General features: G+C 43.5%; 1 protein-coding gene across 2 annotated transcripts; it reads left to right on the top strand.

Annotated features, from left to right (window-relative positions):
- Positions 1-397: 397 nt before the first annotated feature.
- On the top strand, positions 398-24,465 carry LOC107395399 (prolow-density lipoprotein receptor-related protein 1). Of its 2 annotated transcripts, none has more exons than XM_070552747.1 (55): positions 398-499; positions 901-1,023; positions 1,110-1,355; positions 1,762-1,875; positions 1,960-2,079; positions 2,256-2,381; positions 2,555-2,758; positions 2,839-3,007; positions 3,112-3,280; positions 3,353-3,575; positions 3,680-3,799; positions 4,451-4,669; positions 4,745-5,050; positions 5,317-5,535; positions 5,669-5,815; positions 5,888-6,136; positions 6,214-6,420; positions 6,537-6,797; positions 7,176-7,343; positions 7,444-7,692; positions 7,761-7,988; positions 8,507-8,755; positions 8,824-9,051; positions 10,258-10,506; positions 10,585-10,812; positions 10,915-11,163; positions 11,256-11,477; positions 11,568-11,816; positions 11,895-12,122; positions 13,451-13,699; positions 14,031-14,192; positions 14,250-14,510; positions 14,609-14,824; positions 14,931-15,110; positions 15,558-15,680; positions 15,846-16,010; positions 16,084-16,299; positions 16,388-16,617; positions 16,821-16,950; positions 17,032-17,225; positions 17,328-17,511; positions 17,852-18,061; positions 18,158-18,341; positions 18,411-18,612; positions 18,785-18,949; positions 19,020-19,268; positions 19,348-19,575; positions 19,712-19,843; positions 19,927-20,128; positions 20,555-20,680; positions 20,951-21,058; positions 23,247-23,483; positions 23,574-23,874; positions 24,083-24,170; positions 24,301-24,465. In XM_070552747.1, exons 1-55 carry the CDS (start codon positions 409-411, stop codon positions 24,343-24,345), a joined length of 10,647 nt encoding a protein of 3,548 aa, XP_070408848.1. In that variant the 5' UTR covers positions 398-408; the 3' UTR covers positions 24,346-24,465. The 2 variants fall into 2 exon arrangements, with proteins under 2 accessions (XP_070408848.1, XP_054599457.2); XM_054743482.2 differs by having other exon boundaries at positions 19,709-19,843.
- Positions 24,466-25,570: the final 1,105 nt, after the last annotated feature.

The raw sequence follows: 25,570 nt of genomic DNA, 5'->3' as shown, positions 1-25,570 counted from the left end.
TGCGTAAAACTCACCAAAAAAAGCGCAAATGAGAAAGGAAAAATGTTTATTATACATACTAGCATGACAAAGCCAGGAGATGATGGTCCTATGATAACACAAGTGCGCAGGAATTGAAAAGATTATCGCTCATTAATATATATATATATATATATATATATATATATATATATATATATATATATATATATATATATATATATATATATATTACTTCAAGTGAGCGAAGTCATCATGTCCAACTTTTATCTTGAGTTCAACATCCAAAACGTGTTTTTAGTGTCAAAATAAAGGATTCGGTTTATAATTTTGTTTAATTTATGGAGCGGAAGCTGCCGGAAGCTGCCGTTTAAAATGACAGGTGCGCGTGCAGCTGAAGCTGATTTAAGAGCTTGCTGACACCTGGTGATGTTAGTTCGGGTGAGTCGCGCGCGGGCAGATATGCACCTGCGCACGTTCATTTGTCTGCTTTTTCTGGCAACTCGAAGATTTTCTTCTGGTGAGTTGAGCCGTTTCTAATACTTTCAGTAAACTAATGGAAAGGCTGGGAAGACCTGGGTGAGTTTGGAGGTTCCTCTTTCTACCCGGAGACGAGCTCCTCAGCTAGCGTTGTGCAGCTGAGGAGGTCCTGAATGACTGAAAGGTTATTATAGGAGTGCCACTACATGCATTTGGATGTGACCACTGCTCATTCAGTACACAAATGAAACATATAAATTAAACAATCCATTCACTTTAATCCACATATGTTAATTAACTCTAAAATATAGCAGGAACAAATTAAAAAAACTATTAGCCCATTTTGGTGTGATTCAGATCCTGATTTTGAAAAGAGACTGGTGTGTTTAGTCTGAAGTATTGATTGACTCACACAACATTGTCTTATTTTGATGTTGGAAGGCCAAATCATAGGATGCCCTAGAGGCCAGTGGCAGTGTGATGATGGACATTGCATCACTGATGCATGGAGATGTGATGGGCAGGGAGACTGTCTGGATGGATCTGATGAAATGGACTGTGAAGGTACGTTCTCTGCCCCAGACTGCACTGAGTTGTGCTGTCATTGTTAAATTTGTCAATTCTGAAACATTTCATCGTGTTGCTTTCAGCCTCCGGAGGCTTTGGTTGCCCTCCAGGTCAATTTGCTTGTGAGGACTCTGTTGGCTGTGTGGATGTGTCTGCACGCTGCGATGGAAGGAGCCAGTGTCCCACTGGGTCTGATGAGGAGAACTGTCTGGCCACAGAGGGCTGCCTGGATTCAGAATGGATGTGTCGAAACCACGTTTGTATCCCCACAGAGCTGCGCTGCAACAGAAAAAACGACTGTTTGGACAACTCTGATGAACAGGACTGTGGTGAGGAAGACGGCGGGTTTGAATCTGATTTCTAATGAATTGTAAAACTCGTTGCATTGAGATGAACTTTGAATTGAAGTGGATTAAAAGGGAGTCCAGACTCCGTGCAGAACATATTCTGTTTCTTTGGACATGGAGATGATGCAAAATCAGATCTTATAAATTCAAAGATGGAAAAAGTATTTGGACCTAAATCTTGAATAAAGCCTAAAACAAAATGTTCCTTTTTACATTAGTGAACCCAGCAGTCTTCAAGAATATAACATTTTGTGGAATGAACAAATTCAAATCTGTTAAGTTGAACTGTTGAGGCTTCTTTCTTTAAAAAAAAAAGATCCTATGAAGCATTGGTCACTCAAAATGGTGAGAGCTACTCTGGCTTGCTCAATAAAGACTATCATTGCAGGTACGTGCAGTGCAGAGGGTGTACGTTGTCCTGATGGGACGTGTCTATCACCTGAAGAGAGATGTGATGGACAGATTCATTGTTCTGATGGTAGTGATGAACCCATAACGTGTGGTAAGCCCCACCAGAACTCTTCTAAATGGTTCAGTAATGCTATCAGTGTGCAACCATTGATGTGGTTTTTGGTGCCTTCTGCAGGCCGGATCTGCTCCATGAACAATGGCGGTTGCAGCCATGTGTGCACTGATGAAGTATGGGGCGCTCGGTGTTCCTGTCCAGTTGGACTTAAACTCTCTCCTAATGGTGCTGTGTGTGAAGGTGAGCAGGCTGTGAAAACTATTGGAAACTACTACTTCTAATACAAACATGTAGCACCATAAAACTAAAGAGCTTCATGTTTCGCAGGAGCAGTCTTTCCCAGATAATCGAATACTAACAGATTGTTTTACTTGTAAAGTGAAATGCCTGTGAATCGCTACATCTTTTGTTCTCAGATTTGGATGAGTGTGCTTCACCTTTTCCACCATGTGTGCATCACTGTGCAAACACTGTTGGGTCTTTCTATTGCCACTGCAGAGTGGGTTTTAAACTGGTGGGAAGCTCCAAGTGTCGCGCCTCAGGTACGACTTCACCAAGACTTCATTAAAACTAAGTTTCCAGGATAAATTAAAATCTACTCGACCTTTATCGTTTTCTTTTCTCTCCACTTCCTAAAAACACATTTTTAGACATTAATTACAAAGTTTGACTTAAAACTTCCTCTAAATAATTCACATCTTTTTCTTTCTGTCAGGAAATGCTACCCGTTTGCTGACGGTGCAGAAAAATGCAGTCGGACTGCTGAATGTAAAATCTCAGCATTTTAATATCATCAAGGCCTCGGTGTTTGACCCAGTGGCCTTAGCTTATGACATCACTAGAGGATACTACTACTGGGCAGACAGGGGTGGGAATATTTTTAAAAGTAACGGGCAGCAAAGCTGGACAACCTTTTCAGGTCCGTTGAAGGTACGAAAGATTGTCTAAATAAAAAAAGTTTAAAATTTGGTAAAAGGTTTCTTTGATTATTTAAAACAGGAGAGCCTGGAATCAAAGGTCTAGCCTGTGATTGGCTAAATGGATACCTGTTCTGGACCAATCAGAAGACTCGGTCAATCTACATGCAGTCAGCTGATGGAGCGAGTTACACAACACTGCTGAATAAAAACATCAGCCCTTCAGATCTGGTGGTGTTACCTGTTGAGAGGTTCGTTTGTTCCACCTGAAGATGAATTGATAATTGTTGGTTTGCTAAAGTTTGAAAACGGCTGCATGAGTGCCCCGTGATTCAGTTTTCTGTCTGCCTCCCAGCTCCATGTTCTGGATCAACGTTGGTCCAGGGGACAGAGTGACATTAGAGAAGTCATGGATGGACGGATCGGACAGAGGAACGCTGGCCGTCCTCACTGCACAGGTTGCCCACAGCCTGACGGCTGACGTCGCTGCCAGGAGGCTTTACTGGATCAGTGGCTTCAAGAGGGTGGGCTTCCTGCATAAGGAGCAAGTTGGAGAGCACCCTGTTGATCTATCATTTCAAATAACTTTTCTTCAGTCCATAGAGACGGTGAAGGTGGATGGGACCGGCCGTTTCTCCTTCACAGGGATGTTCAACAGGAGGCCCGCACGGAGCCTAGCTGTGTTTGAAAGTGTGTTCTACTGGGTGGACGACAAAGGACTTTGGCAAGTTCCACAAAGCCAGCCAAGTCAGAGGAAGTTCATCTGGAGAACCGAGCTGCCTCAGTTGGTTGTCTACCATGAGCTCCAGCAACCTAAAGGTATGAATATTGAAGGGTGTACTACGAGATGCTGCTACACTGAGACCATGTGTGTTAACTAGATGGTGTTTTTCTCTCTTAATTTATTTGGTTTGTTTGATCAGGGTCGTCTGTCTGTGCCGAGATGTCGTGCGACCTCTGCCAGTTGACCAAAAGCAACTCAGTAGGCTTCACCTGTGCCTGTCCGTACTTCAAAGTGCTGTTGCCTGACGGGATGTGTGAATGTGAGATCTCCACTTCAAAGTTTAAATATCTATAAAGTCTTAATTTTTATTCTGTATAAAATGTAGATTTCAATATTTAACTAATTTAGAACTTGCTTGTGAAGCAAAACCTAGTTTATTTTATTGAGCTGTGCACTTAAAGGGTTATTCAGCAGGCTTTATTGTCCACCACTGAATAATGCAGTAATGTTTCAACCAGTTCTTTATGTGCGAGTTGGTTTTTCTGTCGTTTCAGCAAAAATATTCTATGAAGCATTTGATTTCTAGACTCAAAAACTTCTAGGATGCATCTGCAACTGAACAACTTTTGAAGTTGAACTGGTTCAAGATGGCCGCCACATCTAGTAACTATAGCAACTTCAATACTGTCTTAATTCAGGAGGAGCATGAGGACCCAGCCTACCCATTACACATAGGTCGAGGTCGTTATTTATTTATTTTTTACAAACAATACATTTAAAACTAAATCACCTCAAGCTTTTAATTAAAACTGCCAGATATGTGTGTACTGACATATGAAACTACCCCTGTTTGCCATAATTGCAACAATCTCCACTGTGCATGAGTCCTAAAGATTTGACCAATGACCGACTACATGTGATTTGAACAAGTAAAGTTCTGAGTGACTGCGGCGTTAATTTTGTTCCCCAGTTCCACGATTTTTATACACTACAATCACAACCATCAACTTGCTGGAGTTTAGAGGCAGCGAGTCGAGTGAAACGCAGCTGTTTACCACCGACGAAGGAATCCTGTCTTTTGATGTGGACTGGTACAGAGACTGGCTCTACTGGGCCAATCAAACGGGCCACATCCAACGCTCCAGTCTGACGCAGGACAAGGTGGAGCTCATCCCAGCGCCACTTCCAGGTTACTGCTAACCTCTTGGAAAGGTCTTTCATCACAGTTTGAGTTTCTGCAGTTTACCAATTAGTTTTGTTTCAGTTTGTCTGATAAATGTGGACCAGAGGAATGGAAACCTCTTTTGGGTGTCGTGTGACCAGAACTCCATTGGCACCATCACAGCTGGCAGTAACTACCCACAGCAGCTTTACCGCACCACAAAGGAGATCCGCAGCCTCTATCTGGACTGGCTTCGTGGTGGGATGTTCTGGCTGGAAGATAAGCGGATCTTTAGCATGGACTTGGCAGAAGGAAAAGCTAAGGAGCTGCTGGAAATGACAGGAGGTGTTGGTAACCTAGCTTTTGACCTCAGGGCCAGCAGTCTTCTCTGGAACTCCAAAAGAGCAGGTTGGTTGGTTGTAAACTGAAAATGCCTGAAAGTTTTATCACATTTTAAACTTGTACAGCTTTTGGAAATGCTTAGAAGTGTTTTGATTGTAGATGAAACTACTGCAAAAGTTGCTGTAAAGTTTAGTGTGTGTGTGTTGCTAATTTTAATATGATTTACCTTTTTGATTTTTCAGTAACTTCTTTGAATTTCCTAAAATAGCATCTGACTTTTAAAGCTTTAACTGGTAATCAATCTTGATGTGGGTTTGCTGTGTATTCCTTAGGCCTGACAACTCTGAGTTTGCTGAAGGAGAGAAGCCATCAAGCAGGAAGAAGGTGGAACATTTCAGGCTCTGTCGTAGCTGCTTTTGAGCCCTTCCTTTTGTCATATTCTAATGAGGTCATCACGCTCTGGGATCTGCGTGATGGGACCAAAATTGCATCTGTGACTGTGAGGGGTTACGTGTTGAATGTGATCGTTGCGCTTGGAGACATTCAGATAGGTCAGTTTCTGTAGTGTTGCTAATTTTAACAATTATTTTCTGCATTAGAGAAAAACTATTCCATTATCTGAGAGTGGATCATTTTGGTGGTAAGACTTAATCTGAAAAATTCTATCATTGCATCTGTTCATAGAGCCTGAAACTCCAGAGTGCAACGCTCCATCTTTATTGTGCCGGCGTTCCTCAATCTGCATCCTACAAACCCAGTTCTGTGATGGGAAGAGGGACTGCCCAGATGGAGATGATGAGGACTTTTGTGTTGTCACATGTTCATCTAAAGGTAGTTTTCTTCGACTCTGCTTTAAAAGCATTAAATGAGTATGATTGGGTGTTCATGCCTGTCAATTTTCAGATGAGTTTAAGTGCAAAGACAGCAGAAGCTGCATCCCCATAAGACTGGTTTGTGACGGCCGTTCTCACTGCCACGATGGCTCAGATGAGGCCAGCTGTCCAACGGAAGCGGCTCCGTTAACTCGCTCAAACCACCTGAAATGTCGCAGCGGCTCTAAGCTATGTGCAGATGGCACGGAGTGTGTGCTGTACAGCCATGTGTGTGACGGAGAGATGGACTGTCAGGATGGATCTGATGAAGTGGGATGTGGTACGTTGTCTAATCATAGCTCTGATGTAATCACCTCTGACTTAATGTTTACATTAAACTGTTATTGTTGTTTAAAGATGAACCTAAGGAGAACGTGGATAAGTCGGGTGGCACATCACCTACTACTCCACCTCCAGCTGCGACTCTACCAGCCTGCCTCAGCCCGTCTGTCCTCTGCCCTTCTGCACACATTTGCATTTCTCCAGACAAGTTCTGCAATGGGATTAAAGACTGTCCTGATGGATTTGATGAAAAGAACTGCATCAAAAGTTGTCCCTTAAAAAGTAACTTGGAACATTTGATAAAAAAACTAATAATTAGAAAGTACAACATGGAACCAAGACCTAACACACATTTAATTACAGATGAATCTGAATTGTTTGAATGTTCTCCTTTTTAGATGATTTTCTCTGCAAAGACCGTCTAAGTTGTCTTTCCAAGAGTTTAGTCTGTGACGGTCGCTCTCACTGCAGCGATGGTTCAGATGAAGTGAACTGTCCAAACTTGGTCCCAAACGCTCCTCGGAGGAACACGAAGTGTCCCTTTGGCTCTAAACTGTGTCGAGACGGCATCGGCTGTGTCCTCCTGGGTCACCTTTGTGATGGACAGAGAGACTGTCCTGATGGATCTGATGAAGAATGTGGACAGAATCTATCAAAAGGTGAGTTTTGATGGATAAGACAGTTTATTATTTAACCCTCCCACAGTCCTAATGGGTGACCCCGCGAGGAAAGTTGACCATCGAGCAGGATTGATGTATCCCTTGAGGTCCAGGTGGCAGGGGTGAGGAGTGAGCACCACCTGCCACCTGGACCTCAAGGGATACATCAATCCTGCTCGATGGTCAACTTTCCTCGCGGGGTCACCCATTAGGACTGTGGGAGGGTTCAGTCAAATCTAAAGTCATAACAAAATCCTGATTTCAGTTTCAAAGGTTTTAGGTTTTTTTTTTAGTTGTCATTTAGTGAAGTTACGTTATGGATTAATTTGACTACTTGAACCACGTTTGACCATTTCTTCTTGAACTCATTCCTAAAAGCTGAAGAGATCCTGACAACCATTCCTCCCACCACTCCACCGTGCACCAGCCCTTCAGTCCTGTGTCCAGGTTCTTCTGTTTGCATCAAGCAGACACAGATGTGCGACAGAAAGAGGGACTGTCCTGATGGCTTTGATGAGAAATGTATCAAAAGATGTCCCTCTGCAAGTGAGTATTTCAGGAAATACAATTTTAAAGTTTCTGACAATTATGCTCCTGTAGATGATCAGAGTTCCTTTTCTATTAACATTTTTTCTTCTTCCTGTAGCTGATTTTCGCTGTAAAGACCGCCGGAGCTGCGTTCCAAGGAGTCAGGTGTGTGATGGCCGCTCTCACTGCCACGACGGATCAGACGAGTTCAACTGCCAGAGCCCCGCTGCTCCTGAAACTCCAACCAAAATCCTGAAGTGTCGATTTGGCTCCAAATCGTGTCGAGACGGGACAGGATGTGTCCTCCTGAGTCACGTTTGTGACGGAGAGAGAGACTGTCCTGATGGATCTGATGAAGAAGGATGTGGTGAGTATTCCAAGATGGTAGATGCTTCTTGTTTTTGTCCAGAAATAATTACAGCTTTACCTTTGTAGATGATGCAGCCGTTGAGCCAGCTATTTCTGGAGAAAATCAGAGCTCGACTAAAGCTCCTGCACTGACTGAAAAGTTACCCGAGCCGCCCACCACTCCACCGTGCACCAGCCCTTCAGTCCTGTGTCCAGGTTCTTCTGTTTGCATCAAGCAGACACAGATGTGCGACGGAAAGAGGGACTGTCCTGATGGCTTTGACGAGAAATGTATCAAAAGATGTCCCTCTGCAAGTAAGGAGCTGATGCGGCAACGACCATCTTCAATTCAATTTAGTAAAATTATACTCTTAAAAAATATAAATAATTAAAAACCTCAATTTCTTTAAACTTTAAAATTTGAATTTTGTGATCAGTTTTTTGCCCCTCGATCATTCTTTTGATTTTGAGTGTCTAATAATAATGCATTTCATTTGAGGCGCCTTTCTAGAAACTCAAGGTCACCATACATTAAAAACAAGAGTTAAAAACATAGAACAGATGCAAGAAAACGGAGTATAAAATGGGTGAACAAGGTACTCATGCAAGCTGGCCATTAAGTTTATGAATTTTCTTTGTGTCAAACATCAGTTGCGGAAGTAGATAAGAAACATGTTAATGGTAATGAATATATTAAAGTGGCCTCCGTACATTAAAACAGTGTGGCTGTATTGAACGATGCACCTTCTCACGATGGTGCACGCATTGCATGGCAGGTGAACTAATGCTGTACTGTAATTTAAAATCTAACGTAAATTTCTCTCTTCCTGTAGCTGATTTTCGCTGTAAAGACCGTCGGAGCTGCGTCCAAAGGAGTCAGGTGTGTGACGGCCGCTCTCACTGCCACGACGGATCAGACGAGTTTAACTGTCAGAGCCCCGCTGCTCCTGAAACTCCAACCAAAATCCTGAAGTGTAGATTTGGCTCCAAATCGTGTCGAGACGGGACAGGATGTGTCCTTCTGAGTCACGTGTGTGATGGAGAGAGAGACTGTCCTGATGGATCTGATGAAGAAGGATGTGGTAAGTATTCCAAGATGGTAGATGCTGCTTGTTTTTGTCCAGAAATAATTACAGCTTTACCTTTGTAGATGATGCAGACGACGAGCCAGCTATTTCTGGAGAAAATCAGAGCTTGACTAAAGCTCCTGCACTGACTGAAAAGTTACCCGAGCCGCCCACCACTCCACCGTGCACCAGCCCTTCAGTCCTGTGTCCAGGTTCTTCTGTTTGCATCAAGCAGACACAGATGTGTGACGGAAAGAGGGACTGTCCTGATGGCTTTGATGAGAAATGCATCAAAAGATGTCCCTCTGCAAGTAAGAAGCTGATGCAGCCACCACAGTTACATTTATTAGAAAAATTATATCTATAAAGAAATACTTTAAAATTGAGTTGTGATCACATCTTTTTCCCCTGAAACATGTGACTTTGAGTGGGACACCATTATCTGCGGTTACTCATACTTCAGCGATGCATTAAAACAAGGAAAACGGAACTGATGTGAGCTGTCCATTAAGTTTACCATGTATTTAATTTCCTTCATTTTCAGGAAGTACACTGATAAAAAGCATGTTAATATTAATGTAAATATTCAATAGAGGCTTCAAACCATTAAAGTGATGCACGTTTCCATGATGGTGCACTTGCATCATGGATGGCATGCTCACTTTTTTTTGCACAACACCTGTGCGTCAGCCTCAAAGGCAGCCAATTCCGCAGCTCCAGGAGACCGCATAACCCAAAGTTTGCTACCACAGAAGGTCCTTCAGTGGGATAAATACTGCATTGTTGGATTATCTTTTAGATGACTGTAAATTGTCTCAGCCGGCTCGATGTTTACGGTCTGATTTGCTGCAATGAACAGGGAAGTTTAATTTTAAGACTAGAACTAAATGGAGATGGTGTTGTGTATGGTTTGTGGTATTAAATGCTACTTTTCATGCCACTACATGAAATACCTGAAACGAACACATGGAAGTGGCTGTTGCCCTCCCTATTCTGTCCAGTTTAACGTGGGTTCAAACTGTTTATAGTTGTGCTCTCCTGAGGTCACACGTTGGCTCTGTATTAGCCTGTTAGGCAACAGCCACCTGTTGAGGCGTCTGAATTCCTTGCTTGCTGTAAATTGTGGCATTACTGTTTGAATGAAAACAATGTAGTGGAAGTTGAGATTAAAACTAAACTATTAAGATTGAAAATCCCTCAGAGGGTGCAAAAAGGTCATGTCTGTTAAATCTGACCTTTTTCCACCCAGTTCTGATGGTTAAAAAAAAATCATGGTCTGCCTGAATCCCGATAAGATTTGAACTGGAAGAGTAACTTTGACAGTACCATCATATTGCATAACTAATGCGTTGCACTCTGACGCAGAGGCCGGCGATATATCACACTGATGTATTTAACTTCTTTTTTGTCCAAATCTGCCTAAATGATTTTTAAAAGCACATTTAAAATAATATATACAAATCAGGCACCTGTGTGGCCTACTGATTTTAGCCTTTTTTTTTTTTTTTTTTTTTTAGCCGATTTTCGTTGTAAAGACCGCCGGAGCTGCGTCCAAAAGAGTCATGTGTGTGACGGCCGGTCTCACTGCCACGACGGATCAGACGAGTTAAACTGCCGGAGCCCCGCAGCTCCTGAAACTCCAACCAAAGTCCTGAAGTGTCGATTTGGCTCCAAATCGTGTCGAGACGGGACAGGATGTGTCCTCCTGAGTCACGTTTGTGATGGAGAGAGAGACTGTCCTGATGGATCTGATGAAGAAGAATGTGGTAGCTGTCATATAAGTTTTCATATTTGTCTCTGATAATTTGACTACTTTTGAGCCATGCTGACCCATGTGTTTCTAGATGATGCAGTGAGGAGTTCAGAGAACACTGTGGAAACTAAGGACATAAATGAGTCTCCTACACTGACTGAGAGGTTACCTGAACCTCCCACCACTCTACCGTGCACCAGCCCTTCAGTCCTGTGTCCAGGTTCTTCTGTTTGCATCAAGCAGACACAGATGTGCGATGGAAAGAGGGACTGTCCTGATGGCTTTGATGAGAAATGTATCAAAAGATGTCCCTCTGCAAGTGAGTATTTCAGGATATACAATTTTAAAGTTTCTGACAATTCTGCTCCTGTAGATGATCAGAGGTCCTTTTCTATTAACATGTTTTTTCATCTGCCTGTAGCTGATTTTCGCTGTAAAGACCGCCGGAGCTGCGTCCAAAAGAGTCAGGTGTGTGACGGCCGCTCTCACTGCCACGACGGATCAGACGAGTTCAACTGTCAGAGCCCCGCTGCTCCTGAAACTCCAACCAAAATCCTGAAGTGTCGATTTGGCTCCAAATCGTGTCGAGACGGGACAGGATGTGTCCTCCTGAGTCACGTTTGTGATGGAGAGAGAGACTGTCCTGATGGATCTGATGAAGAAGAATGTGGTATTTATCAAAATATGTTTGTACCCTTTTTGCAACACATTAAGTAGTCTTGTGTTTAACTTTCCATGCGGTCTGTGCTTTTTGTGTTGCAGCAGAGGGTGTTTCCACAAGTTCTGTAGACAAAGGCTACTTAAATGAGTCTCTCGCGTCCTTGAAGCTGTTCACTGAACCTCCCACCACTCCACCGTGCACCAGCCCTTCTGTCCTGTGTCCAGGTACTTCTATTTGCATCAAGCAGACACAGATGTGTGACAAAAGGAGAGACTGTCCTGATGGCTTTGATGAAAAGTGTGTGAAGAGATGTCCCTCTGCGGGTAAGTCTGAACGTCCGTTTTAGACTATATTGCACCAGTAGATGAATGGAGGTTCTGATTTAGTCAGCCCCCCCCCCCCCCTTCCTGTAGCTCATTTTCGCTGTAAAGACCGTCGGAGCTGCGTTCCGAGGAGTCAGGTGTGTGACGGCCGGTCTCACTGCCACGACGGATCAGACGAGTTAAACTGCCGGAGCCCCGCTGCTCCTGAAACTCCAACCAAAATCCTGAAGTGTAGATTTGGCTCCAAATCGTGTCGAGACGGGACAGGATGTGTCCTCCTGAGTCACGTTTGTGATGGAGAGAGAGACTGTCCTGATGGATCTGATGAAGAAGAATGTGGTAGCTGTCATAGAAGTTTTCATATTTGTCCCTGATTATTTGACTGCTTTCTAGCCATGCTGACCCATGTGTTTCTAGATGATGCAGTGAGGAGTTCAGACAACACTGTGGAAACCAAGGACATAAATGAGTCTCCTACACTGACTGAGAGGTTACCTGAACCTCCCACCACTCCACCGTGCACCAGCCCTTCAGTCCTGTGCCCAGGTTCTTCTGTTTGCATCAAGCAGACACAGATGTGCGACAGAAAACGAGACTGTCCTGATGGCTTTGATGAGAAGTGTGTGAAGAGATGTCCCTCTGCAAGTAAGTGCTAAAGTTGATTTGCTCTAACATAACTAACCTCTTACAAACCTTAAAGGATCTAAAGTTTCCATGCACAAGTGCTGGTCATAAAATTGGAACATAATACAAAGTTGATTTCTTTAATAAGTGAATAATGTGCATTAGATGCATTCATTAAACACTGATATTTCAAATGCTTCTTTCTTTTAATGTTCATAACAAACAACTTGTCAAAGTCTCAAATTTAGCAGCTTATCTGCATCTCCATGAAGTTGGTCAGTAGCAGGAAGCATGAAGTGAACCAAAACTTCCTGGTAGATGGCCACGTTGACCTTGGACCTCAGAAAACACAATGGACCAACACCAGCAGATGACATGGCAACCCAACTGCGGAAACTTAAGACTGGACCTCAAGCAACGTGGATTATGTTCCCCTCAAGACTCTTGGACCTTGATTTCCAAATAAAATGCTAAATTTATTTTCATCAGAACATAACTTGGGACCACTCGGCAGCAGTCCAGTCCTTTCTGTTGTCAGCCCAGACAAGGCGCTTCTGATGCTGTCTCTTGTTCAGGAGTGACTCAACACAAGGAATATGACAGCTGAAACCTGTCCTGCATACGTCTGTCTAGTGGTTCTGGAAGCACTGACTCGAGCTGCAGTCCACTCTTTGTGAATCTCCCCACAATTGTGAATTTGTTTCACACCTTGAGGGGTTGTGGAACCTCAAGAAGGTGCTATACAAATAGACAATTAACCATCCTCTCCAGGGTGCAGTTATCCCTGTTCACTTTTTCTACCACATCTTGTCCTTCCCTTCACCTCTATTAATGCGCTTGGACACCGAGCTCTTAGTAGCCAGCCTCTTTAGCAGTGACTTGTGTCTTGCCCTCCTTGTGCAAGGTGTCAATGGTCGTCTCTTGGACAAATTTGAAGTCCTCCCCATGAGTGTATAGCTCATAGAACTAGACTGGGAGACTTAAGACATTTGCAGGAGTTGATTGGCTGATTAGTGTGGCACCAGGGGTCTTCAATAAAGAACTTTTCACAAAAATCTAATATTCTGAGATGCTCAATTTAGGATTTTTATTGTCAGTTTTATACAAATATACAAGTTTAAACTAGTTTTGATTTTAAATCAGGCCTTAACTAAATGCTAACTAGTACTTAAATGGTTGTAAAATGTTAAACTGTATGTCTCAAAATAGGAGTGATTTGTATTTATAGTTTCAGAATCTCATATTTCAGTAAAGCATTTTGCTGCTGTGAAGGGAGCTAATGCTGATTTTACAACCAGTTTGAGTTTATCTTGGACTCATTCACTCATTGACCCGTTCCTTCTCTGTAGCCGATTTTCGCTGTAAAGACCGCCGAAGCTGTGTTCCCAGGAGGCACGTGTGTGACGGTCGCTCTCATTGCCATGATGGGTCAGATGAGGCAGACTGTCCAAACGTAGCTCTCCCTGCAGCCCGGAACAATGTCCTGAAATGTCGAACGGGTGCCAAACCTTGCCGTGACGGGACGGAATGCGTCCTCTTCAGCCATGTCTGTGATGGAGAAAGAGACTGTCAAGATGGCTCCGACGAAGACGACTGCGGTGAGTCTGAACTCTCACACAGCTGTTACACTTTTGTCTATCAACATATTAACAGTTTTGTGGAGTAGTTTCCTGATTTTTGAACTTCTCCCATTATTGGGTCCTTTTCTTCTTTTTTTGTGATGGACAATGAAGTGATGTCATTGTACCTGGTACATTAATAACAATGGAAGTAGCTGATGTCTATACCTTTCTGAGCATAAAATTTTTATATCTATTTGGAGATCAGTCACTGGCAGACAGTAGAAAAATATTGATGTCTAATTCATGTTTAGGAAGTCTTAAACATTATTTTATTAAAGAGGAGCTTAACTTGTGTTCTGTGCTGCAGAGACGACTGAATCGCCCGCCCTCACCAGCTCGCCCTGCAGCTTTCCTTCCGTTCAGTGTCCAAGTTCAACTGTTTGCATCGACCCATCACAGTTGTGTGACGGAGTCAGAAACTGCCCTGATGGATCAGATGAGATATGCGTGAAAAGATGTGCTGACAAAAGTAAGTGAAACTTGTATTTCCTTGTTTGTTCAGATAATAAAATTTCTCCCTCTGCAGCCGATTTTCTCTGCAAGGACCGTAGAAGTTGTGTGTCCAGGACTCTGGTTTGTGACGGCCGTTCTCACTGCTCCGATGCTTCTGATGAGGCCAACTGTGCCAGAGTGACCCCCCCGCCTTCACGGTCTGTCTTAAAATGCCGCATGGGCTCGAAGCCATGTGATGATGGCAAGGAGTGTGTCTTATTTAGCCACGTATGTGATGGCGAGATGGACTGTTTGGATGGATCTGATGAACGCGGATGTCAAGAAACCTGTGAAGGTTGAGTCTAAACTTCTTGCACACAACAAAAAATGTGGTGGTGTGCCATTTTACCTAACAGTAAATTAAATGCACCAATTGGCTGTTTTTAATCTCAGGAGAGTTTCAGTGCGCTCATGGGAAAAAGTGCATCCCTGAGGCTGAGGTGTGCGATGGGAAGTTTCAGTGTCAGGATCAATCTGATGAACAGCACTGTTGGGAAAAAACCAAAAGTTGTGAGCACCGATGTGCTGATGGGAAACGCTGCATCCCCAAGAAATTCCTCTGTGACGGAGAGCAGGACTGCCTGGATGGGTCAGATGAAGTGGGATGTGGTGAGATCTGTCATGATGCTGCAAGCTGAGAAACTGCAATATAAAAGAAAATGCCTAATTGGTTCCGAACTTAAGCTAATTACGTTTTTTTAATTTTTTTCCTCAGACTTAAGTCCTGCTACAACAGAGTTCCCTCTCCTCACCTCCCCACCTGCGTGCATCACTCCATCAGTTCTGTGCCCAGGTTCATTTAAGTGCATTTCTCAATATCAGCTCTGTGATGGACAAAGAGACTGCCCCGATGGGTTTGATGAGAAGGACTGCGTGGTCCGATGTGAAAACCCAGGTATGCTAGGGCCATATATGATGACGAAGCTATATTTCTTTCTTGCCTGGATGTAAAATCCAATTGTATGTTAATTTGACGTCAACATATCCTTGTAGTTGGGGTACACCTGTCTAGTTTCTCTGAACTGTGTTGAATTCCACACATACAGTCCACCACGTTTTGACATCTCTCTCCACCTTTGGTAGTTCTTAAACATCCAATACAAAACCCAATAACGTCTAATTTTGCACAATGTTTAGATTTATTTGTGAAAGTTAAATAGTCTATACATTTTCTTTTCTGTGGTGACTGATTAGTAAATATTTGATCACTTTTATAAATATTAGGTTAATGTTAAGTATGGAAATGTAGAATTTGGGGAAAAGGTACATCTTGGAGCCATAGTATTACTGCAGAATTGGTCAAGGAAGAGTCTCACATTTGCCTTTTGTTCCTACACATCAGATGACTTCCTGTGCAGTGACCAGAGGAAGTGCATCCCACAGACACAAGTGTGTGATGGTCGTGCTCAGTGTCCTGATGGCTCGGATGAGAAGCGGTGTCAGTCAGAGGATCTTTCTGCCACATGTAAGCTCACGGTTTAAAAATGGGAAGTTATATACATGCGACCTTTTGCATCTCACCAGCAGCTTCCAGCTGGTAACCCACTGGTTAATGTTGAATTACTTGGATTTGGTCTTGTCAAATTGCTCCCAAGGTTTAATCTGCTTTTTTTTTAACCTTTCTGCAAAGCCAACAAAGCACCCAGCACAAGACCTGTCCCTCTGAAGTGCCGTACTGGTTTCAAACCATGTAAAAACGGCCTGGAGTGTATAATGTACAGTCATGTGTGTGATGGAGAGATGGACTGCCAGGATGGATCTGATGAAGAGGGATGTGAGAGTCTCTGCAAAGCAGGTTTGTTCTGTGCATGCTGTTAAAAGAATCATTGAGACTCGGACATTTGCATTTATTTGTTTTCCATCTCCAGGTGAGTTCCTGTGTTCTCATGGGAGGAAATGCATCCCACAAGAGCAGGTCTGTGATGGGAGGAGTGACTGTCAGGACCGATCCGATGAGCTTGACTGTTCCATACGGAGTGAGGGGTGCAGTCGGCGCTGTGACAACAACACTCGCTGCTTACCGCAGACCTTCTTGTGTGATGGGGAGAGAGACTGTGCTGATGCATCGGATGAAGAGAACTGTGGTGGGTGGATTTCAACAACCACTTTGGCCACAAGGCCAAACAAGGCTTCGACTAATCAAACAGATGAATTGTTCCACATCTTTTTCAGGTGTGGTAGCATGTGCTGCTCAACAGTATCGCTGTGCTAGCGGTCAGTGCGTCTCTGAGGCCCTCAGATGTGATGGCTATCCAGACTGCCGAGACCGCTCTGATGAAATGGACTGTGCACGACCGCCTCGCTGCCCTGTGGAGCTCAGGTGTCCACACAGCCATGAGTGTTTGCAGAAAGAGTGGCTCTGTGATGGTGAAGAAGACTGCAAAGATGGCTCGGATGAAAAGGTAATAAGTGTGAAGGATGCTCGTTTTAACAAGTCAAGATAAGAATGTAAAAGAAACGGGTCTTCAAATAATGCAAGTTTGAGTGGTATAAATCTACTCGTGGGCCTTAATATGTGGAAGAAGGTGTTTGGCATGCTTGATCACCCTTTTTTTCCTCCCCCTCCGATGCTTAAAATGGCTAACTGGTTTAACTTCTTACCCAGAATTGTAACAACCCTCCAGCAAAGTGCAGGAAGCACCAATTTCAGTGTGGAGATGGCAGTCAGTGCATCCCTCTGTCCTGGAGGTGCGATGGGAAGGAAGACTGTTCCAATCGTATGGATGAGGACAAATGTGTGCTGAATTACCTCTTTTGAAAATGTCTTTGTTAGAAAATGTTTAATAGAAAATAAGTCCATATGCCTGTCCTTACAGGTAGCCAGAGAAAGTGCCCGTTCCACCTTTACCAGTGTGGCAGCAGAGAGTGTCTGGACCCCAAGCTGGTGTGCAACGGCTTCACAAACTGTGCTGATGGCTCAGATGAAGGTGTAGGATGTGCTCAACGCAACTGCTCCAGTCCGTCCGCTCCGCTCTGTGACTTCCGCTGTGTCAGCACCCCAAATGGACCGGTTGGTTATTCTGGTTCTTTCCAAACCTCTATAATGTCACTTAAGTGGTTTACTCCTAATATTTTACCCACAGATGTCTAAAATGTTGTGTATATCCCCCAGAGATGCTACTGCGGTGCAGGGTTCAGGCTACAGTCAAGTTCCAGGTCCTGTATGGACATAGATGAGTGCAGTTCATCAGGAGCTTTATGCAAACACATCTGCCAGAACACTCCTGGTTCCTACAGCTGCCTGTGCCATCCAGGGTTCTACCTGGAGCCAGACAACAGAAGCTGCAAGACAAAAGGTACTCATCTGAACATTTTCATTTCTGTGATGTGGAACCAAATATATCAAATCTGTCTCAATTTTGTCCACTGGGTACAATATTTAGACAGCAGAAATGTGTTAAACTTAAAAGTAACTGGCCAATTATGTGTCTTAAAATGCAAAACAATACAAACTTGTTAAATTAATTGGTTTTAGTTTCCCACGCTTCCATTTGGTGCCACCTTAGCTGTTTGTACAAGCTCTTTGTAGATTTCTTTCTTTCTTATAAATGAACTTTTAATAATGAGCGTTTAAGGCTAATCTGTTGTATGTACTGTATTTAATTCAGGACCAGTAAAACCAGTTTTTGTTTCCAGATGAGCCTTTGCTCCTGGCGTCCGTGCAGACTGAGCTGTTAATCCTGGGAGTCCACAGTGGGAAGATGGAGATTCTCTCCTCTGTAGATCGGCCAGTCTTCTCCCTGGATTACGACCTGCTTCAGCAGAGGGTCTACTGGCTGAGTCCTGACTACCAGAGCGTCCGCTGGGCTGGCATGAGGAGCTCAAACAAAGGGACCCTGATCAAAGGCAAACTGTCAAACTACTCAGTGACTGAGCTTTAACACTTCTAATCAAGGTAGTCCGAGCTTCAATTTGACCTGTGTTGTATGAATCCTTTTACAGGTGTGAAGTCAAATTCCCTCGCCGTGGACTGGGTTGGTAGGAATCTGTACTGGGTGGATGGACTGGTAGGCCAGATCCTGGCAGCAAAGCTCATCAATTCCACAATGAGATCCCAGGACTACACTGTGGTTCTTGGTGATAACCTGGAGCAGCCGAGCTCTCTGGTGCTGCTGCCTGAAAGAGGGTAAGTTTCTCTTCCTGGTTAATAAATATGTAATAAACCATGTTCTAATGCTGCTTACTTTGTTTTTAGGTTGATGCTATGGTCTGAGATCGGCAGCTCTCCTCAGATCGAGCGAGCTGGGATGGATGGCTCCCAGAGAAAGGTGGTGGTGAGCCGTGACTTGAGCTGGCCAGTCGGCTTGGCCTTTGACTTCCTGGATAACAGGCTGTTCTGGGCCGATGAGAAGCTGCGCTGCATAGGTTCAGCCTCTCTGGACGGAGACGACATCCAGGTGAGCAGGAGTCTGAGCATTAAACAGGCGGGTTAAAGAATCCAGAGGGGAATAAGTAATAGCCACAGCTTGTTTAGAATCCATCAAATCATTTCAACTGATGCTTCAGACTTTATTCCCACTAAACTTCCAGTCATTATCTAACATTGAAATGTCACCTTTGTGCCACTAGATCCTCCAGCTTGCTGAAACACCGAGCCCTTTCTCGGTGGCAGTTTTCAATGATCGTGTGTTCTGGTCCGACACAAAGAGGAGAACCGTCCGCTCGGCTGATAAGAAGACTGGCAAAGATCAGAAAGTTCTCCTGAAGAGGCCCGGACAGCCATTTGGACTGAAGGTAAGTCTCTGTCCTCTAAAGCAGTGTTTTTAGTGAGACTTTGTCTTGACCTTCATGTCCTCTCTTTTAGCTGATGCACGCCCTTTCCCAACCGGCTGCATCAAGCCCCTGTGAGCTCATTCGCTGCTCCCATCTCTGTCTCTTGGCTCCACCAGTACCAGGACAATCTGGACCAGCGGGTTCGCCTGCAGCTCCAGTAACGAACGCAGCAGTTTGTCGATGTCCAAAAGGGCTGCTTCTAGCGGAGGACAGGATGACCTGCTCTCTACCCAAAGAGTCGGCATTCATCCTGCTTCTGTTCAGGGACTCGGTGCATCAGGTGAAAGGCTGCAGAAACTAATGGAAATAGTTTGGTCTTTATAGGATTTATTTACTTGTGGTGTTTTTTTTCCTCCTAGATTTATTTGCGCTCCATGCGTCGTGATGGGTCTGCTTTGAAGAAAATGCCCAATGGTCGAGATTTTGCCCTCCCTGGAGTGAAAGAGGCTTTGGCCCTAGATCTTTTTATCCCACAGTTGCTGCTGTTTGTGGCTTATTCAAACCACGGATCTGTGGATGTGATGAGACTGAGCAGCTCTAAGTCTAATCCAAAACTTGTTGCTGCAGAACCCATCCTGAAACTCGAGGTAGGAATTAACCTCTAAGTTAATTTACAGATCTAAATTTCTGAATGCCTAGACTAGTTTGACTAAAGTGACTCTCGGGTGGCTTCGAATGTGATTCACTTGTAAACTTTTTGCCCTACCCTGTCTATCAAAGAAGGATTCAGTCACAGCTCTAGCTGTTGATTGGGTAACCGCCAACGTCTACTGGAGCAGTGTAGAGAAACCAGACATCCACGTGACGTCACACTTTGGTGGTCACACCACCTCACTGCTGCACGGATCTTTGATTGTAAAGTGTTTATGTTTCATTTTCATTAAATATGGATACAATATGCTAGGTTCTGATCTAATAAGTGTGAATCCACCCCTTAGGCAGTTTCATCCATTGCCCTGCATCCTTCCACGGGTCGGCTGTGTTACATTGCGGTGGCAATGACCGGAGCTAAAGGTGAGGCGGGGGTGGATTGTGCCTGGATGGATGGTCGGAACACGGTGGTGTTGTGGAGGAAGTCCAGCATCCCCATCTCTCTGGTATTCTCTGATGCAGGAACCAGGATCTACTGGGCTGACTCTGGTAGGCTGTTACACATTTTATTACCCAACATCTGATTGTTTGGGACTTTATCCAGCATTAGCTGGGTGAAAACAGTGATGTCAAGTATACCTGTAAGAAGTTGGCCCATGTACTGATATTTGAACGTAGCATTGAGCTGTTAGCTAGCTGAACAGTAGTTTTCAAAGGTTGGGTCAGGACTCTGCTGAGACCTCAGAACTTGTGCTAAATTTAAATCATTGTTTCAGGCTTGGCTGTCCAATGCACTTGCAGCATTGGTGTAATTTTACTAATGGTGATTGGGGTCACAAGTTTTTCTGCCCTACATCGGTCTGGTTTAAGTAAAATGACACCAAAAAACAGCAAATGTGACATACGACAAGATTAGTTTGTTGATGGCTGCAATAATTTTAATTACAGATAATTTTAATGTCACCGTTTTTTCAGGTGAAGGAGTGATAAGCTCCATTGGAGTGGATGGATCCGGGTATAGGGAGTACAAAACGGGGCCCAATCTGCTCGTCTCATTCACGCGCATCGAGAACCTTTTCCTCTGGGTCACTCGTGACAAAGGTATGGAGCAAACATGGCTGCTGGCAAATGTGATTCTGAGATGTCATCCTTGTCCTAAAAATCGAAACCTTTAATACAAATGTAGCGAGTGGTCAGCTCTGAAGAGGGACTGATTTACATTCAGGCAGCAGGTGGCAGCAGAGGCAAATAAGATCTGTCAACTTCATCTGACCCATTTTCTTACAAATTTATAATCTGTATTAAAAGCTCAGAACAGAATTTCTGTTTCTGCTCTCGATGTTTTTGCACATTGGTTCATATTGTGTGTAGATGTGAGCAAGCTGTGGTTCAGTGACGGACGGCAGCCTAAACAAGTGTGGTTTGAGACGAAGAACGCTGTGGTTGAACTGAGATCCTACAACAACGACACTCAGGCTGGTAAGTGTGTGCCTCTGTGTTTCTAATACTCAAAAGACCACAAGGAGAGGGTGTTTAAAAAAATAAATAAAAATGTAACTAACTGCTTTGTGGGAGGTGATGGATCTCATGTCTGCAGCACCAGCGAGTTAGAAATAAGATCTGGCATAGATCATAAGTTGTGGCTGGACCGGACTTTGAAAGGCAGTGACGAAACAAAAAATTGGGGTAAAAAAATAAGATTTTATTTTTTAAAGTCCAGTAGGTAGCTGGTTCTGATGTCAAGGTCATGAGATTGAAGCATTTTCACAAACCTGCTTTAAGCATTTAATAAATCAAAAACATTTCAGTCACTTAAAAATGTTTTAGAAGTTAAATATGGAACAAGAACACAAAGGCGACGTCTAGTGTATGGAGGATGCAAGGTTTCCAATCAGGCTGCCAGGTTTGCTGCTAAGTGACCAGCCAGCACCATGTCTAGTGACGAACAGTACAGGGTAAGGACTAATTTCTGCTACATTTATTTTACATTTTCTGGGCTCTGAAGCAGCTGCTTGACTTGCTGAGTCTGCCATTTTCCACCGTGCCAGCCTTTCTGTGACAGGCAAACGGTTTACTGCAATGGTGCCTTCTATTGGCTGGTGGATGTAAACATAAACTCAGTGTTGTGCCAGTCAAAATAAAGATCGATTATTTTTATAATCTAGATATTAAAGGAAATGCTGTACCTTCATTCTGCACACTTGAAGGTATTTTTAAAGTTTTATTAAATTGTTCCATATTCAACATGTAAGTGGTAAGCAATATGAAATATAAAATTTCTTTGACAACGGTTTAACAAAATTCATCTTTTTGAAAAGTTATCTGATTTCCTACCAAAAATGAGCTTTAAAAACTTCACCCCACAAATTTGTTTTTGGAAGTCCTAAATGTCTATTTGCCACTGAATTGTTAAAATAAAGTTCACAAATTTGAACCTTGAGACTATAAAGGAAAGTGAGTCTTTGTGGGACTAGAGAATCACCAATAAATGACTTACAAATAATTTGAACACATTAAATCATGTAACGGACGTTAACGCAACGGACTTCTCCTAGCTGCGGTGCAGATGAGCCAAATCTGGTTTTTCTGAAATGTTAAACCTTCAGGCTGCAGCTGAAATTGGTTTGTCCTGAAATGTATGCATAAAACCAGATATTTAACCTATAAAGTTCATTGTTTGATGGAAACCATTTTTCCATACCAAATGTGTTTATAAGGAGACTGGTAGCTAAAGTAGCATTATATATGTAACGTGGAGGTTTAATGAAGCTCAAATATGCAGGAGCCAGTCTATTTAACCATTTAAAAACAAATAAAAGGACTTTAAAACAAATCTGGAAATCCACAGGCAGTCAGTGAGAGGAGAAACGTGGTCAAATTTCTTGTGTCCCACCAAAAATCTGGCAGCTGCATTTTGCACTAGTTGCAGCCTTGCCAAAGCTGCCCTGGTCACTCAAAATAGGAGGGAATTACAGTAGTCAATCTGTGATGTTATTAAAAGCATGAACTATTTCCAACTGGTGTCCTGTCAGGAATGTTTTTTTTTTTTAATCTAAACGATGCAGATGATAGAGGTGGACACAATTCCATTTACATGGAAGCTGCTGGAGTTTACCCAGACAGACAAGCTTCACTCTAGCTTTGGTTGGTCAAACTAACTTCTCCTCTCTAGAATCCACTTTGTGTAACACTGTAGAATTCCTGCCCAGGTCTGTTATGCTGACAAATAGGAATGCTACCTGGATTTGCTCAGCGGCAGCAAGCAAGACGAACCTGTCGGTCAATCACTACATGTGTATCAAGTTTCAAACCTGTGTTGTTGGACACTGGAGGCAGAATGAAAAGGTTCACTTTTGCTCAGTTTGAGCTGAATAGCTGGAGTGATGAGATACCTGCAGGGAATTTATGAGCTGTGAGACACCCCGGTCTGCTCTGGAAAAGGGCAGTGACAGATGGGAACTCCAGCAGGAACCAAACTCTATTGTTGCCCAGTCACACCTCCAGTCCCAGCTTGGAGATCGCATCACTCTTGTTTCTGTTCATGTGTAAAATCCAGCCGAGATCAGATGAAATAAAAACAACGGAGTATCGTGATTCGACGCAAAAGCCATTAAGGAAACTTGGAATTTGAGTTTCCACTCCTCCCCCCCCCCCCCCCCCCATCTAGGAAGCAACAGCTGCAGCAGTAACAATGGCGGATGTGACCACCTGTGCCTGCCCTATCCTGGAGGTCGAACCTGTAAATGTGGGCGTGGCTTCTACATCATCAGTGACACTTCCTGCACCCCACTTCCCTCGTGTCCTCTGGGTGAGGAGTCCTGCTCTGATGGCAGCAAGTGCGTTAGCAGCAGCCAGCTGTGTGACGGGAGAGTAGATTGCCCAAACGGGTCGGATGAAGAGAACTGTGAGTTTAATGTCTAAAGGAAAAAGTAAAAAAAAAATAATATATAAACTTTGATCATTTAAATAAAATGCTAAAATGTGATCTCTCCAGGTGTGATCTCTGACTCGACCTCTTCAGACACCAAAGAACATGACAATTCTTCATTGCCCCTCCAACCCAACCCCCAGAAGAACTCTGTCTCCTCTGATGACCTGGAGTCGTGTGATCTGGAACGCTGCAGTGGCCATGGCAACTGCATCATAGAAGGCCAATCCATCCACTGTCGGTGTCTGCCTGCCTACAAAGGAGAGTCCTGTCAGGAGCTAAATAGGCAGAGCCACCCAGCTGTAATAATGGTTGCCTTCTGCCTCGTCTCTGCAGTCGTCTTGGCTGGTTTTGTCTTCACTAAAAGGTACAGATGAGTCCTCTCGGACTTCACTCTTTCCAACCAGAAGGCCCTGTGTTGCAGCAGCTTGTCTCACTGATCAGGACTTTGTTTAGTTTGCTCACTTTGCTCCTATTTTAGTTTGTCTAAAATCCAGGAATAAATTATGAACTTCAAAGTGTGAAGTACTCATAGCCTGCTGAATGTGTGAACAGTAACACATGTGATTAAACAGGAAAGGATGGGAGTGCTTCAGAAGAAGTTCTGAAAAGGACCCCCTGATGGCTCATATGGCTCTGCCTGAACAAGATTCTGACACTGAGGTACAAACATGCAAAGATGCTGGAACCATTTTATTAAACAATAAATCTAATATTGCCATAACATTTTGTGGCTGGATGTTGCGGCTTTTAAATCCGATGTTTTTTATGGGGTGGGTTGTTTTTCTTGCAGGAGTCTCCAGTAGACGTGAGGAACCCACTGCAAACTGACACTTAGACTCACAAACTGTTAAGGATCCACTGAGGCTGTGATGTTTAAGAATAAATCTGAAGAAATGCAAGGATTAATGTTTGCTGTCATGAATTAAATGTCTTTTTTTAAATAAAAATTATGAACCAAAAACTAGACTGCCTTCATTCATTCATTGAGACCAGCTGGTTTGCTTGGTCCCTGTTTACTGGTTTTTACAGGGAAATGTTTAATATTTTTTATAAACTAATACTAGACTGAACTTAATGGAAACATGTGTTCTTGCTTGTTTGACCACCCTAAAATGAAAGTTTGTTAATGATGTGGTCTTCAACTTAAGACAATTTTTGAGTCTGTTGGAATGATTTTAATTTCTCAATGCTCAGCCTCACATTTGTCCTGTGTTCATGTAAAAGTCGTATAAAATAACCACACCCTGGAGAGGATATTAAAAACAAAACTCGGTCATAATGTGTGGGGAATTCACAAAGTGGACTGCAGCTGCAGTCAGTGCTTAAAAAACCACCACACAGTCGTATGCAAGACAGGGTCCAGCTGTTGCTTTCTTGTGTCAAGACTCTTGAACTAGAGACGGTATCAAAAGTCTCGCCTGGGTTAAAGACTAAAAGGACTGGACTGCTGCTGGGTGCTCCAAAGTTATGTTCTCTGAAAGTAAAATTTCCTTTGGAAATCAAGGTCCTGAAGTCTGGAGGAAGAGAGAAGCACATAATCCATGTTGCTTGAGGTCTAAAGTTTCCAGTCAGTGATGGCTTGGGATGCTATGTCATCTGCTGGAGTTGGTACATTATGTTTCCTGAGGTCCAAGGTCAATGCTGTCGTCTACCCGGAAGTTTTAGAGCACTTTCTGCTGACCAACTTTATGGAGAGGCAGATTTCATTTTCCAACAGGACTTAGTTCTGGCACTGTGTGCAGGGGCCATCAGTACCTTAACAGCCATGGTGTCCCTGTTCTTGCTTAGGCAGCAAACTCAACTGACTCCATACAACATCTTTGGGGTGTTGTGAAGAGGAGGATACAAAACACCAGACCCAACAATTCCGAAGAGCTGAAGGCCACTATCGGAGCAACATGGGCTCAAAACCTGAGCAGTGTCTGACTGATGGACTCCATGCCATGCTGTAATCCAGCCCAATGGAGCTCCATCTTAATATTGCATGCTGTACATGCTCATACTTTTCACTTGGCTACCATTTCAACATTTTTTTTGCATTAGCCTTAACATTTAAATTT

The sequence above is a fragment of the Nothobranchius furzeri genome, chromosome 6, assembly GCF_043380555.1.
Source record: "Nothobranchius furzeri strain GRZ-AD chromosome 6, NfurGRZ-RIMD1, whole genome shotgun sequence".
In the NCBI taxonomy this organism is placed as follows: Eukaryota; Metazoa; Chordata; class Actinopteri; order Cyprinodontiformes; family Nothobranchiidae; genus Nothobranchius; species Nothobranchius furzeri.
The sequence above is the reverse complement of the archived record's forward strand: the minus strand, read 5'-3'. Positions and strand labels throughout refer to the sequence as shown.

Coding starts and splice junctions, on each gene's coding strand:
- LOC107395399 (XM_054743482.2), top strand. CDS start 409: ATGTTAGTTCGGGTGAGTCGCGCGCGGGCAGATATGCACCTGCGCACG. Junction 5,051..5,316: donor CTGGAACTCCAAAAGAGCAG/GTTGGTTGGTTG, acceptor TGTATTCCTTAG/GCCTGACAACTCTGAGTTTG. Junction 6,421..6,536: donor CAAAAGTTGTCCCTTAAAAA/GTAACTTGGAAC, acceptor TCTCCTTTTTAG/ATGATTTTCTCTGCAAAGAC.